Source organism: Argopecten irradians, chromosome 9 (assembly GCF_041381155.1).
Source record: "Argopecten irradians isolate NY chromosome 9, Ai_NY, whole genome shotgun sequence".
NCBI classification, from domain to species: domain Eukaryota; kingdom Metazoa; phylum Mollusca; class Bivalvia; order Pectinida; family Pectinidae; genus Argopecten; species Argopecten irradians.
This window is the reverse complement of record NC_091142.1, coordinates 453,518-468,376: the sequence shown is the minus strand read 5'-3', so window position 1 is coordinate 468,376 and position 14,859 is coordinate 453,518. Positions and strand designations below refer to the sequence as shown.

General features: G+C 34.9%; 1 protein-coding gene across 4 annotated transcripts in view; it reads left to right on the top strand.

Moving 5' to 3' along the window:
- LOC138331040 (aspartate--tRNA ligase, mitochondrial-like) overlaps positions 1-14,859 on the top strand; it is a 669,399-nt gene that overhangs the window by 578,578 nt on the left and 75,962 nt on the right. For all 4 annotated transcript variants that reach the window (XM_069278496.1, XM_069278498.1, XM_069278495.1 and 1 more), the window contains exons 4-8: positions 10,772-10,876; positions 11,774-11,897; positions 12,799-12,845; positions 13,471-13,542; positions 14,703-14,807. In XM_069278496.1, the coding sequence (XP_069134597.1) occupies positions 10,772-10,876; positions 11,774-11,897; positions 12,799-12,845; positions 13,471-13,542; positions 14,703-14,807 (453 nt within the window). The remainder of the gene's footprint in view (positions 1-10,771; positions 10,877-11,773; positions 11,898-12,798; positions 12,846-13,470; positions 13,543-14,702; positions 14,808-14,859) is intronic.

Sequence of the window (14,859 nt, the reverse complement as noted above, 5' to 3'; positions counted from 1 at the left end):
TAAACTGGTATCAATTATAAATACTAACCAATGCCACGGAATTTGGTCACATATTTAAATGTTTACAATATACATAAGTAATTGTTAGAAAAAATAGCTTGTCATGCATTCGTGGTTAATAGTAAACAGAATGAAACCTCACTTAATGTGTCACTTTTAAATATCGTCGGAGCTGTACTTTACGCTGAACCTTTTAACTCTAATTTACTTTTCCCAAATTCTTAATTGCTGGCCAAAAATAAGCCATATACAATTAAATATAAGTCACAAGTAAGAATTATTATTGTTTACTGTGATGACTCATAACACCTTGGACTGTTTTTTTAGGACATGATTATAAACAAGGTTACCATTAACAATTACCGAATTTTGCCGTTATTAGCCACCCAACGGCACTAATGAATTGGTAGCAATGGGGCAGGGGCCACTTTATAGATGAACCTAAATTGTATAGATCGTGGACGGAAACCAGTCAGCCATATATTTCTAACTCTTTACTTACTCATGATATCACTATTAAATCGTTTACAGCTAGACATGCATTTGACCCCCTTTTAGAAAAATCTTTTTTTTTTACCGAGACATATTATGTCACTGATTTCACATGTAATAAGATCGCGAGTTCATGTATAGGAGATACAAGAGTTGATTTGTAGTGAGGCTATCATGTGTTGTAAAACATCGTTTAAAATCAATGGAAGGAAGAGGTGGTCTAGAGGGAGAGGGGAACTAATTACGTCGGAAATAGGTTACTCGTAAAAACTTTGTATTAATCAATAGGATGCAATTCATTGTCAAGAAAGGGAGAGGTTGTTTTTAATAAGGAGCAGGGCCGCTAATTACTGTGAAAATACGGGATCCTGTATAGCAAAACTAAAATCTATAGATATCAGAATATATTCAAGTATTTTTGTATAATTTAATTGCAAATATTAAATTATCTATAAAGAAAACATAATCACAACTTGATACAATTTTCATATTAACTTAATGGTTGAAATGGGCTGATGAAATTTTTGGTGCTATGTGTTATCGTATAAGATCTGGAAATCTTGATAATAGCGACGGTGGCTTTGGCTCATGGGACAACAAATCCCATGTAGGACTTGGGAAAGGCAATGACGTCCATGATGTTCTCCACTCCACTCCAAATAGCAAGACAATCTGTCCAAACTTGTGATCAAACAAAAAGGAATGCATTGCATTAAGAATACAAGAATTGCACACAAAAATTAGCGAACGCAGACAAAATTAAAGTATTGTGGTAATTGTGTGGTGAGCGGAGGATTAGTTTGATTTGTTTGCTCCTGTAGGATTCCCCACAAACACAGGAAAGAGAATGGTATAATAAGGCATTTTTCAAATACCGTTTTTAACCCAAGACCATGACACAAGGCATTTGGTAATAATTGAAAACAAATAATGGGGTGCTTAATAAAAACCAAAATTGGACTAGCCTTTCCCAACATTATTCTACATAGTAGTTTTATAAATCAATATGGCAAAAGAAATTGGTAAGAAAACCACAGTTTCGATATTTTCAAATCTGTATTTAGTTCAAAAGTAAGTAAAAATAGAAAGCCTAAAAGGGGGTAAAGGCACATAATAGGGTCAAATACAGTAACAGAGTATTGACAGTTACGTTCACAATGGTACATAGAAATGTTTTCAGAAAAAGTGGAAGACTCAATTGGTTGCTTTAAATTACACTGTTACCCTTAACATTTTTGTCACATCTTGTAATAGAAGACCGTTTAGTGCCACATTACTTTCAGTATGTTGATTGCAATAATGAACAATGCATTAAGGGACGTGTACGCCTCTGAAGAGTCAAATATTCTTTGTATATTAAAAAAACTTTTTTTCTCAAGTATAGATTTTTGGCAAAATAGGAGTTCAGATCATGAGAAAAAAAAATGAAGAAAACAGATAAAATGTCTGTCATGCTCGTTGTTGAGCTATTGTCACTCAAAGAAACTCTAAATGACAGAAATCTTGGATTTTCATGGGAGTTTTTGCCGTTTTTGACCACAATACATATGAGATTAATTGCCATAAATTTTCTAATGAAGGTAAGTTTGATATGAATCGATGATTGTAAATTTTATTTTCCAGTAGTCTTCTTTTAATAATATATATTAACCTAGTCTATGATTAAGATGACTCTGTATCTTTTCGTAAGTACCAAAAACTAGGCTATAACCTACTAACCCTTAATTTTGGAGTACAAAATGCACCAAAATTGCAGCACAATTTACGCCAAATTAAATAAACCCTTTATAGACCAAGTTCTTGTATTAAAACCTTTGTGAATTATTTTGCCAAAAACAATAAGAGAAGATGGGGTGTGTTTTGGGTGTTGATCTAGAATTCATGCGTGAAAAAGGTGGGGTGTTGGAGGACTACTTTTTTTCCCCCTTCCCCATTTTAAATATTTTAAAAAATAAAAGTGCACAAAAGACTATTAAAATGGTACAAAATAAAATGGACGAAAAAGGTGTTTAACAATTTCACACATTAATGCCTCAATAAGGATTTAATGACGAACAGCACCGAGTAAAGGGGGTTTACACAAGCAAATTAAACAGTTTCTGGAGTGCTTGCATGGAGTTGGGGTATAGCTATTATGAGGTATGAGGTCGTACGCCGCGTCTGATAATGTATTGTTAATGATTAAAAGAGGTAAAAAATGAGGTAAAAATGTGTGCTCTACATCTATAACTTGTGTCGGAAATGTTCGAAAATCTCTCATCATAATTTCAAAAATCTCTTGAGCCAGCCAAAATGGGGGGCGGCGGGGATAGGTAAAAAGTCTACTAAGAATGTAAATCATTTTTTTGACAAAATTTGACGCGCGAGACATTATTGTAGTAAAATTGATACATGACATAGATAAATTGTATCTTGTAAAATTCATGCATAAGATTTGATTTTAAACGATGTCGACAACGCCGACTACAACGGCACTGAAACCTCAGAAGAATACATCCTTAAGCCTCTTGGTTTGGGAAATGTAATGATTCAAATCTGCAGAATACAATCACTTGCGACTTTACTATATAGTTTCTACTGTGCGAAATCATGCCACACAATGAACAGTTTTTGAAGCTAACATTTGAGGAAAATATCCAACACTGAGCGGTGTGCGAAAATCTCCTCCTTTACATTAACACAGTCTCATAGAGCAAAATTGTTTGTATCTAATCGGAGGAGTTACCTTAAAAGCAATGTTTGTTTTAAATCAGGTGTTACCTAAAGCAATTGTTTGTTTTAATGGAGGAAGTTTACCCTAAAGCATTAGTTTTATTTTAATGGAAGGAGTTACCTTAAATGCTTTGTTTGTTTTAATGGAGGAGTTACCTAAATCTTTGTTGGTTTTACTGGATGATTTTTCCTAAAAGCATTGGTATGGTTTTTATGGAGGAAGGCGTTACCTAAAGCATTGTTTGTTTTTACTGGAAGAGTTACCTAAAGCATTGTTTGTTCTTAATGGAGGAGGTTATCTAAAGCATTGGTTTGTTTTAATGGAGGAGTTAACCTAAGCATTGTTTGTTTTAATGCAGGAGTTGACCTCTAAAGCATTGTTTGTTTTAATCGGCGGTGTTACCTAAAGCACTTGTGTTTGTTTTAAGGGAGGAGTGTACCTAAAGGAATGTTTGTTTTAATGGGAGGGACGTTAACTTTAAAGAAAGTGTTTGTTTTAATAATAGGAGTTACCTAAAGCATTGGTTTATTTTGAATGTAGGAGTGTACCAAAGAGCAATTGTTTATTTTAATGGAGGAGTTACCATAAAGCATTGTTTGTTTTACTGGAAGGGAGTTACCTAAAGCATTGTTTGTTTTTACTGGAGGAGTTACCTAAAGCATTGTTTTGTTTGTAATGGGAAGTGTTACCTAAAGCATCTGTTTGTTTTAATGAAAGTTTTACCTAAAGAATTGTTGTTTTTTTAATGGAGGAGTTACCTAAAGCATTGTTTGATTTAATGGAGGATTGTTACCTAAAAGCATTGTTTGTTTAAAATGGAGGAGTTACCTAAAGCATTAATTGTTTTTATGGAGGGATTAACCTAATGCATTGTTTGTTTTGCTGGATGAGTTACCTAAAGCATTTGTTGTTTTAATGTGGTACATAGGGAGGAGTTACCTAAAGCAATTGTTGTATTTTTAAATGAGGGAGTTATCATAAAGCAATGTTTGTTTTAATGGAGGAGTTACCTAAAAGCATTGTTTGTTTTGAATGGAGAGGAGTTACCTCATAGCATTGTTTGGTTTAATGGAGGAGGTTACCTAAAGCAATTGGTTTATTTTTGTTTTAATGGAGGATTTACCTAAAGCCTTGTTTGTGTTTAAGGGAGGAAGTTTCCTAAGCAATTTTGTTTTTAAGGGAGGAGCTTCCTTAAGCATTGATTGTTGTATTGTAGGATATTCCCTAAAGCCATTGTTTTTTTTAACGGAGGTGTTACACTAAACGCATTGTTTGGCTTAATGGAGGAGTTACCTGAAGGCCATTGTTTTTTTTTAATAGAGGAGTTTACCTTAAAGGCATGTTTGTTGTAATGGAGGAAGTTCACTAAAGCATTGTATGTTGTAATGGAGGAGTTTACATAAAGCATTGTTAGTTTTAACGGAGGAGTTACCTAAAGCATTGTTTGTCTTAACGGAGGAGTTACCTAAAAGCCTTGGTTTGTCTTAATGGAGGAGTTACCTAAAGCAATGATTTGTTTTTAAAGGAGGAGTGTACCTAGAAAGCATTGTTTGTTTTAATGGAGGAGTGACCTAAAAGCATTGTTTGTTTTTAAGGAATTAGTTACCCTAAAGGCATCGTTTGTTTTTAATGGATGGAGTTTACCTAAAAGCAATGTTTGTTTTAATGGAGGAGTTACCTAAAAAGCTTTGTTTTGTTTTAATGGAGGAGTTACCTTAAGCAATTTGTTTGAGTTTTAATGGAGGAGCTACATAAGGCATTGCTTTTTTCAATGGGGGAGTTACCTTAAAGCATTGTTTTGTTTTTAATGGAGGGAGGAGTTACTCTAAAGCATTGTTTGTTTTAATGTAGCGGAGGAGTTACCTAAAGCATTTGTTTGTTTTAAACGGAGGAAGATTACCTAAAGCATTGATTTGTTTTAATGGAGGAGTTTCCTTAAAACAATGTTTTGTTTTATGGAGGGAGAAGGGTTACCTAATGCAATGTTTGTTTTATTGGAGGGAAGAGTCCCCTTAAAGCATTGTATGTTTTAACGAGACTACCTAAAGCATTGCTGTTTTCATTTCAACAATATTTTATTGATAATATGTACAGCAATAGAGCGGACATCAGGCTACGCCTATATTAAGTCCTCTCCAGATAAAGCACATGTTTGTTTTAATGGAGGGAGATTACCCAAAAGAAATGTTTGTGTTAAACGGAGGAGTTACCTAAAGCATTTGCTTGTTTTAATGGAGGGAAAGAGTTACCTAAAGCAATGTTAGTTTTAATGGAGGGAGGAGCTACCTAAAGCATTTGTTTGTTTTAATGGAGGGAGCTAACTAAAAGCATTGGTTTGTTTTAAGGGAAGGAGGTTACTTAAAGACATCGTTTGTTTTAATGAAGGATTTACCATAAAGCATTGCTTGTTTTAATGGTGGAGCTACCTAAAGCATTGTTTGTTTGTTTTAATGGAAGAGGTTACCTAAAAGCTATGTTTGTGTATACTGGAGGAGTTACCTAAAGCAATGTTTGTTTTAATGGAGAAGTTACCTAAAGCATTGTTTGTTTTAACGTAGGATGTTTACCTAATGCATTGTTTGTTTTAACGGAGGAGTTACCTAAAGCATTGTTTGTTTTTAATGTAGGAGTGGTACCTAACGCTTTGTTTGTTTTAATGGAGGAGCTCCCTAAAGCATTGGTTTGTTATAACGGAGAGTTTACCTAAGGCATTGTTTGTTTTAATGGAGGATTTACCTAAAGCGTTGTTTTTTTTTTATGGATGAGTTACCTAAAAACAATGTTTGTTTTAATGAAGGAGTTACCTCAAGCCTTGTTGTAGTTTTTAATGGAGGAGTTACCTAAAGCAATGTTTGTGTTTTAATGGAGGATGAGGAGTTACCTAAAGCAATGTGTGTTGTATGGAGGAGTTCCCTAAAGCATTGTTTGTGGTTAATGGAGGAGTTCCTCTGAAAGCATGTGTTTTGTTTTAACGGAGGAGTTACCTAAAGCATTGTTTGTTATTAACGGAGGAGTTACTAAAGCATTGTTTGTCTTAATGTTTGTGTTACCTAAAGCAATTGTTTGTTTTATGGAGGAGTTACCTAAAGCATTGTTTTTGTTGTAAATGGAGCGAGTTCACCCTAAAGTCATTGTTTGTTTCATTGGAAGAGGTTCCCTAAAGCAATTGATTGTTTTAACGGAAGAGTTACCTAAAGCATTGTTTGTCTTAATTGGAGAAGTTACCTAATGCATTGTTTTGTTTCAATTGAGAGAGAAGTTACCTAAAGCCACTGTTTGTTTTTACACGGAGGAGTTACCTAAAGCATTGGTTATTTTTTAATGGAGGAGTTACCTAAAAACAATTGTTTGTTTTAATGGAGGAGGTTACCTCAAGCATTGTTTGTTTTAATGGAGGGAGGAGTTACCATAAGGCAATTGTTTGTTTCTATTGAGGGAGGATTTACCTAAAGCATTGTTTGTTGTAATGGAGGCGTTCACCTAAAGCATTGTTTGTTGTAATGGAGGGAGTTTCCTAAAGCATTGTTTGTGTTAACGGAGGGAGGAGTAACTAAAAGCATAGTTTGTCTTAATGGAGGCGAAGTGTTACCTTAAAGCATTGTTTGTTTTATGGAGAGTACTAGCATTGTTTGTTTTAATGGAGGAAGTTACCTAAAGCAATGTTTGTTTTTATTGGAGTAGTTACCGTAAAGAAATGTTTGTTTTTATGGAAGAGTTACCTAAAGCATTGCTTGTTTTATGGGAGGGAAAGAAAAGGTTTAAAACCTTTTTTAAAGCATTGTTTGTTTTAATGGAGGGAGGACGTCCCTAAAGCCATGTTTTGTTGTAAATGGGAGGAGCTTCCCTAAAAGCATTTGTTGTTTTTCAACGGATGAGTTACTTAAAGCATCGTTTGTCTTATGGGAGGGGGTTTACCAAGACAATGTTTTTGTTTAATGGACGAGATACCTAACGCAATTTGTTTGTTTTAATGGAAGAGTTACCTAAAGCATGTGTTTTTGTTAATGGAAGATGTTACCTTAAAGCATGGTTGTTTTAATGGAGAAGTTTACCTAAAGCACTGGTTTGTTTTAATGGAGGAGTTACCTAAAGCATTGTTATGTTTTAATGGAGGACGGTTACCTAATAGCATTGTTTTTTTTACATGGTAGGAGTTACCTAAAGCATTGTTTGTTTTAATGGATTAGCTACTAAAAGCATTGTATGTTTAGGAGGGAGGAGTTACCTTAAGCATTTTTATTTTTTAATGGCGGGAAGGATTTACCTATAGCATTGTTTGTTTCTAATGGATGGAGTTACCTAAACCATTGTTTGTTTCTAACGGAGGAGTTTACCTAAAAGCATTGTTTGTTTTTAATGAGGGAGGAGTTACCTAAAGCATTGTCTTGTTTTAATGAGGAAGAGTTACATAAAGCAATGGTTTGTTTTTTAATGGGGAGTTGTTTGTTAATGAGGAGTTACCTAAAGCATTGTTTGTTTTAACGGAGGAGTTACCTAAAGCATTGCTTGTTTTAATGGAAGAGTTACCTAAAGCAGTGTTTGTTATAACGGAGGGGAGCTACCTAAAGCATTGTTTGTTTTACTTGGAGGAGCTACCTAAAGCAATGTTTGTTTTATATGGAGGGGTTACCCAAAAGCATTGTTTGTATTAATGGGAGGAGCTACCTTAAAAGCATTGTTTGTTTTACATGGAGAAGAGTTACCTAAAGCAATGTTTGTTTTAATGGAGGAGTTACCTAAAGCCTTGTTTGTTATTTTAATGGAGAAGTAAAACATAAAGGCATTGTTTGGTTTTAACGAAGGAGTTACCTAAAGCATTGTTTGTTTTTAACGGAGGAGTTACCTAAAGCATTGTTTGTTTTAATGAGAGTTACCTAAAGCCATCGTTTGTTTTAATGGAGGAGCTACATAAAGCATTTGCTAGGTTTCAATGCGAGTTACCTAAAGCATTGTTTGTTTTAATGGAGGGAGGAGGATACCTAACGCATTGTTTGTTTTAACGGAAAGGTTTACCTAAAGCATTGTTTTGTTATTTAATGTAGGAGTTTACCATAAAGCATTGTTTGTTTTAATGGAAGTAGGTACCTAAAACAATGTTTGTTTTAATGGAAGAATTACTTAAAGCAATGGTTTTGTTTTAATGGAAGGAGTTCCCCTAAAGTATTGTTTTGTTTTATTGCAGGAGCTACCCAAAAGCAATGCTTGGTTTAATGGAAGATGTTACCTAAAGCAATGTTTGTTTTAACGGAGGGGCTTACCTAATGCAATGTTTGTTTTTATTGGAGATGCTACCATAAAAGAAATGTTTGTCTTAACGGAGGAGTTAACCCTAAAGCAATGGTTTGTTTTAATGGTGAGGTTACCTTAAAGCATTGCTTTGTCTTAACGGAGAGTTTTACCCTAAAGCAATTGTCTTGTTTTAATGGAGGAGCTACCTAAAGCATTGTGTTGTTTTATTGGTGGAGCTACCTAAAGGCATTGTCTGTTTTAATGGAGGAGTTAACTAAAGCCTAAAGCAATGTTTGTTTTAATGGAGGAGTTTCCCAAAGCATTGATTGTTTTAATGGTGAAGTTACCTAAAGCATTGTTGTTTTTAATGGAGGAGCTAACATAAAGCATTGTTTGTTTTTAACGGAGGATGTGACGAAAGCATCGTTTGTTTTAATGGGAGGAGTTACCTAAGCTTTCTTTTGTTTTTATGGAGGAGTTTACCTAAAGCAATTGAGATTTGTTTTAATGGAGAAGTTATCCTAAAGCAATGTTTGTTTTTAATGGAGGAGTGTACATACAAGCATTGTTTTGTTTCAATGGAGGAGCTACATAAAGCATTGCTCTGTTTCAATGGAGGGGTAGGAGCTACTAAAGCATTGTTTGTGGTAATGGAGGATTTTACCTAAAGCAATGTTTGTGTTAATGGAGGAGGTACCTAATGCAATGCTTTGGTTTTTAATGGATAGAAGTTACCTAAAGCAATGGTTTTTGTTTAACGGAGGGAGGAGCTACTACATCATTGTTTGTTTTAATGGAGGAGTTACCTAAAGCATTGTTTGTTTTAACGGAAGGGAGGAGTTACCTAAAGCAATGTTTGTTTTAATGGAGTATTTAGCCTAAAGCATAGTTTGTTTTAATGGAGGAGCTACACCTAAAGCAATTGTTTGTTTTAATGCAGGGGAGTTACCCAAAGCAATGTTTGTTTTTAATGGAGGCGTTACATTAAGCAATGGTTTTGATTTTTTAACGGAGGAGTTGTACCGATAGCAATGTTTTGTTTACAAGGAGGCAGTTTCCTAAAGCATTGTTTGTTTTAATGGAGGATTTACCTAAAGCAATGTATGTTGTAATGGAGGGAGTTTCCCTTAAGCAATGTTTGTTTTAACGAAGGAGTTACCTAAAGCAATGTTTGTCTTTAATGGAAGAGTTAGCCTTAAAGCATTGTTTGTTTTTAATGGAGGAGTTACCTAAAAGCAATGTGTGTTTTAATGGGAGGAGTTCCCTAAAGATTTTGTTTGTTTTAATGGTAGGACGTTACCTAAAGCATTGTTCGTTTTAATGAAGGAGTTTCCATAAAGCATTGTTTGTTTTTAATGGAGGAGTTCCCTAAAGCAATGTTTGTTTTAATGGAGAAGTTACCTTAAGCATTGTTTGTTTTAATGGAGGAGTTACCTAAAGCATTGTTTTGTTATAATGGAGGAGTTCCTAAAGCAATGTTTGTTTTAATGAAGAGTTACTAAAGCATTGTTTGTTTTAAGGCAGGAGTTACCTAAAGTAATGTTTGTTTTAATGGAGGAGTCCTAAAGCAATGCTTTGTTTTAAATGGAGGAGTTACTAAAAACAATGTTTGTTTTAAACGAGAGTTACTAAAGCATTGTTTGTTTTAATGGAGGAGTTACCTAAAGCATTGTTTGTTTTAATGGAGGAGTTACCTAAAGCATTGTTTGTTTTAATGGAGGAGTTACCTAAAGCATTGTTTGTTTTAATGGAGGAGTTACCTAAAGCATTGTTTGTTTTAATGGAGGAGTTACCTAAAGCATTGTTTGTTTTAATGGAGGAGTAATTAGCCCTACAATATTTGTAATACTCAATCCAATTATTAGGAGTGCTTTTATTCAGAAGAAATCAGTAGAATTCTATATATGTTCAAGAGTCTGCATCAATTGTGCTCTTGTTTCAGATAAATATTTGCACAGTGGCTAGCTTGTGATTATGAAAATTAACATATCATTTATTTTAATTAAATTGTTCAGATCGTGATGATATGTGTTGTAATACCGGTAACGGTAAATCAATAACTTTTGCAACTCTACAAAATTATCGATCTTGTTTTACTTAAAAATGTTTTGGAAAGGTAGTGGTATCATTTATTTTAATTAAATTGTTCAGATCGTGATGATATGTGTTGTAATACCGGTAACGGTAAATCAATAACTTTTGCAACTCTACAAAATTATCGATCTTGTTTTACTTAAAAATGTTTTGGAAAGGTAGTGGGTCTTTAATGGCATAATAAAAGCTTCCAACCTGGACAGAAATTAACAAATTAATCGTTGTCAATCTTTTCTTTTTCAGGATGTTGGTAGTGGAGAGGTGGAGATCTCTCCTTCAGAAATAAAAGTTTTAAATACATGCGACTCACACTTACCGTTTTATCCAACTTGTGTCACCTACAACAAAGTTAGTAAGATTTCCCTCAGATATCTTCATTAATTTCTCTTTATGTTGAAGTTATATTTGCCGTATTTTTCATACTAACGAATCAAGATAATCTTTTAATATGTTATTCATCACCAAAAGATACTAACATTTAGAAAATTACAGTACTTTCAATGCATTAATTTTAATTTTACAAATACAAATAAGAGCAGAAAATGTTTTTTAGCAGTACTGCCAAAAATCATTATATGTACATCTATAGTGAAGCGAAATGAGTCAGACCTTGAAGCCAAATTGTGGTCTACAATTTCATTTCACATCGTTATTAGTAATTGTAAAGTGATTTCTGCAGGAAAGTTTCCATCTAAAGATACACGAGGCATAAATAGCCACAATTTTACAGTACAAAATTTCTGTGTTGTAACTTACGTGTATAAGGCATCTGAAGCCATTTGAATGATTTTCAGGGCTTAATTCATCAAACCTTATAGTTTTCTATAGATTAATGAAGAAAAAATAACATGCCAAAATTTCACCTAGTTACGGCACATATAACTTGAAAAGAAAAAATTAAAATAAAAAAAAAATACATTTACCATGTCAATGTGATTTACAGTTGGTAAATCTACCCATGCATGTACAGCAAGAGCATACACATTATTTTACTGTCTATAACATTTAATGACAAATAGCTTTAAAATAAAGTGGTCCTTATACACAGGTAGAAAATTGTGATCAGAAGAAAGCAGGTACTTGTGATACAGAGGTGGATGGTCACTAAGGCAAATTTTATTGTTTTAAGATGCTTTGTAAACTGCCGTTAGATAAAGCGTTTATTTCACAAGGTATAGATAATATAAATACAAGAGATATAAATATATATATAAAATAATGTTTGAAACCTTATTCTCTACCAAGGTGACATCTGATGTCAAAATGGAACATCGTTATTTAGATATCCGCAGTGTTCAGATGCAGAAGGTTCTCCGGCTCCGTTCATCATTTATCATGAAAGCTCGAGAATTCCTTTGTAACTCTCATGGTGAGTCTATTTCTATAACTAAATCATTGATTGTTTATAAAAAGCTGCTGGTTTAATGAGCAACATTTTTATTAACCATGAGGTCAGAAGCGAGGTCAAATTGTAGGTGTGGGGGTGGGTGTTTGGGTCTAATGTTGAAGGGAAGGTGTTGGAGTGGGGGAGGGGGGGGGTCTAATGTTGAAGGGAAGGTGTTGGGGGGGGGGGTCTAATGTTGAAGGGAAGGTGTAAGGGGGTGGGTGGGGGGGGGGGGTCTAATGTTGAAGGGAAGGTGTTGGGGGTGGGGGGTCTAATGTTGAAGGATAGGTGTTGGGGGGGGGGGGTCTAATGTTGAAGGGAAGGTGTTGGGGGTGGGGGTCTAATGTTGAAGGGAAGGTGTTGGGGGTGGGGGAGGGGGGGGTCTAATGTTGAAGGGAAGGTGTTGGGGGTGGGGGATGGGGGTCTAATGTTGAAGGGAAGGTGTTGGGGGTGGGTGGGGGGTCTAGTGTTGGGGGTGGGGGTCTAATGTTGAAGGGAAGGTGTTGGGGGTGGGGGTCTAATGTTGAAGGGAAGGTGTTGGGGGTGGGGGTCTAATGTTGAAGGGAAGGTGTCGGAGGTGTTGGTCTAATGTTGAAGGGAAGGTGTTGGGGGTGGGGGAGGGGGTCTAATGTTGAAGGGAAGGTGTTGGGGGTGGGGGGGTCTAATGTTGAAGGGAAGGTGTTGGGGGTGGGGGTCTAATGTTGAAGGGAAAGGGGTGTGGAGGGGGTCCAGTATCGTTCATTCCATCCAGTCTGCTTCAGGTCGTCTCCATAATGCCTGATCCGTGCAATGAAGGTTGGAGCTATACCTTCTCATATGTATCTAGTTTATTACCTACCAGCCTTGTTATAAGGATATTACTGGAGACGTTTGATTTTGTTTCCAGGATTTGTGGACGTGGAAACTCCGACCCTGTTTAGGAAAACACCTGGGGTAAGTGGTCTTCTATCACTTCAATTATGACTTTATTCTGTATCTTAACTCACTTCAGAGCCAATAATGAGTTATAAGGCAAAACTTCATTCTTTATGAAAATTGTAAAATGTTATATTGTTGATAATGTTTTTAACAACAAAACAAGTACCTGGTATATCACGCTAATACCATTAGTGATTGTACATAAAATGTTCATATACTGTTTTTGTCATAGAGTTGTAGATCGAAAAAAATCACCATTATATTTGAACTGGCACATTAATCTGTCACAGTCAACATATGCCTTTATTACGACATTATTACATCTAATTCACATGTTAATACACAGGGAATTACAAGAATTTCATGTAATATGGTATACAATGTAAATGTTATAAACATCACACAGTTGTAAAACATTGTTTAATCCATGAGATGAGGTTATTTCACAATTCCTTCTCCAGAAGTGGTGAGGGGTGCTCATAGGGGAGGGGCACTACCTAATTACAGTGAATATGGTATATGTATATATATTATATTCAATATTAATTTAATGATGAATTGCACATGGTTAATTACCTATTCTGGTGTATAGCATTATCTATATCAGAAAGGGTTAGAAATAGTATGAATACACTTACAGGGAGCTAAAGAATTCCTGGTTCCAACTCGGCATAAAGGGCGGTTTTACAGTCTTCCTCAAAGTCCCCAGCAGGTAACCATGGCAATAGATTGTGGCATAGTCCACAGCAGATAACCTGTTTATTTTAGCAGTTATGGATGATTATTAAATGTTGATGTTAACTGATGACGATGTTGAGGTTTACTGATGACATTGTTTACTGATGACGATGATGAGGTTTACTGATGCTGATGTTGATGTTTACTGATGACAATGTTTATGTTTTCTGATGACGATGTTGATGTTTATTCATAACAATGTTTACTGATGATGATGTTTACTGATGACGATGTTTACCGGTGACGATGTTTACTGATGTTGATGTTTACTAATTATGATGTTGATGTTTACTAATACAATGTTGATGTTTATTCATAACGATGTTTACTAATGACGATGTTGATGTTTACTGATGACAATGTTGATGTTTATTCATAACGATGTTTACTAATGACGATGTTGATGTTTACTGATGACGATGTTGTTGTTTACTGATGATGATGTTGTTGTTTACTGATGATGATGTTTACTGAAGACGATTTTTTTTTATGATCTTAACTGATGACGATGTTTACTCATGACGATGTTTACTCATGACAATGTTTACTCATGACAATGTTTATCGATGACAATGTTTACTGATGACGATGTTTACTCATGACAATGTTTACTGATGATGATGTTTACTGATGACGATGTTTACTGATGACAATGTGTACTGATGACAATGTTTACTGATGACGATGTTTACTGATGACGATGTTTACTGATGACAATTTTTACTGATGACGATGTTTACTGATGACAATGTTTACTCATGACGATGTTTACTGATGACAATGTTTACTGATGACGATGTTTACCAATGAAAATGTTTACTGATGACGATGTTTACTGATGACGATGTAAACCCATGACAATGTTTGCTGATGACAATGTTTACTGATGACGATGTTTACTGATGACGATGTTTACTCATGACAATGTTTACTGATGACAATGTTTACTGATGACGATGTTTACTGATGATGATGTTTACTGATGACGATGTTTACTCATGACAATGTTTACTGATGACAATGTTTACTGATGATGATGTTTACTGATGATGATGTTTACTGATGACGATGTTTACTGATGACGATGTTTACTCATGACAATTAATGTTTACTGATGACCATGTTAATGTTTAGTTTAAGCAGCTTCTGATGATTGGTGGGATAGACAGGTATTTCCAAGTTGCCAGATGTTACCGAGACGAAACCCAGAAACCAGATAGGCAACCAGAGTTCACACAGGTAAGACAGTGATAGAGATTTTGTTAAATATGAAAATATTCACAAATTGATC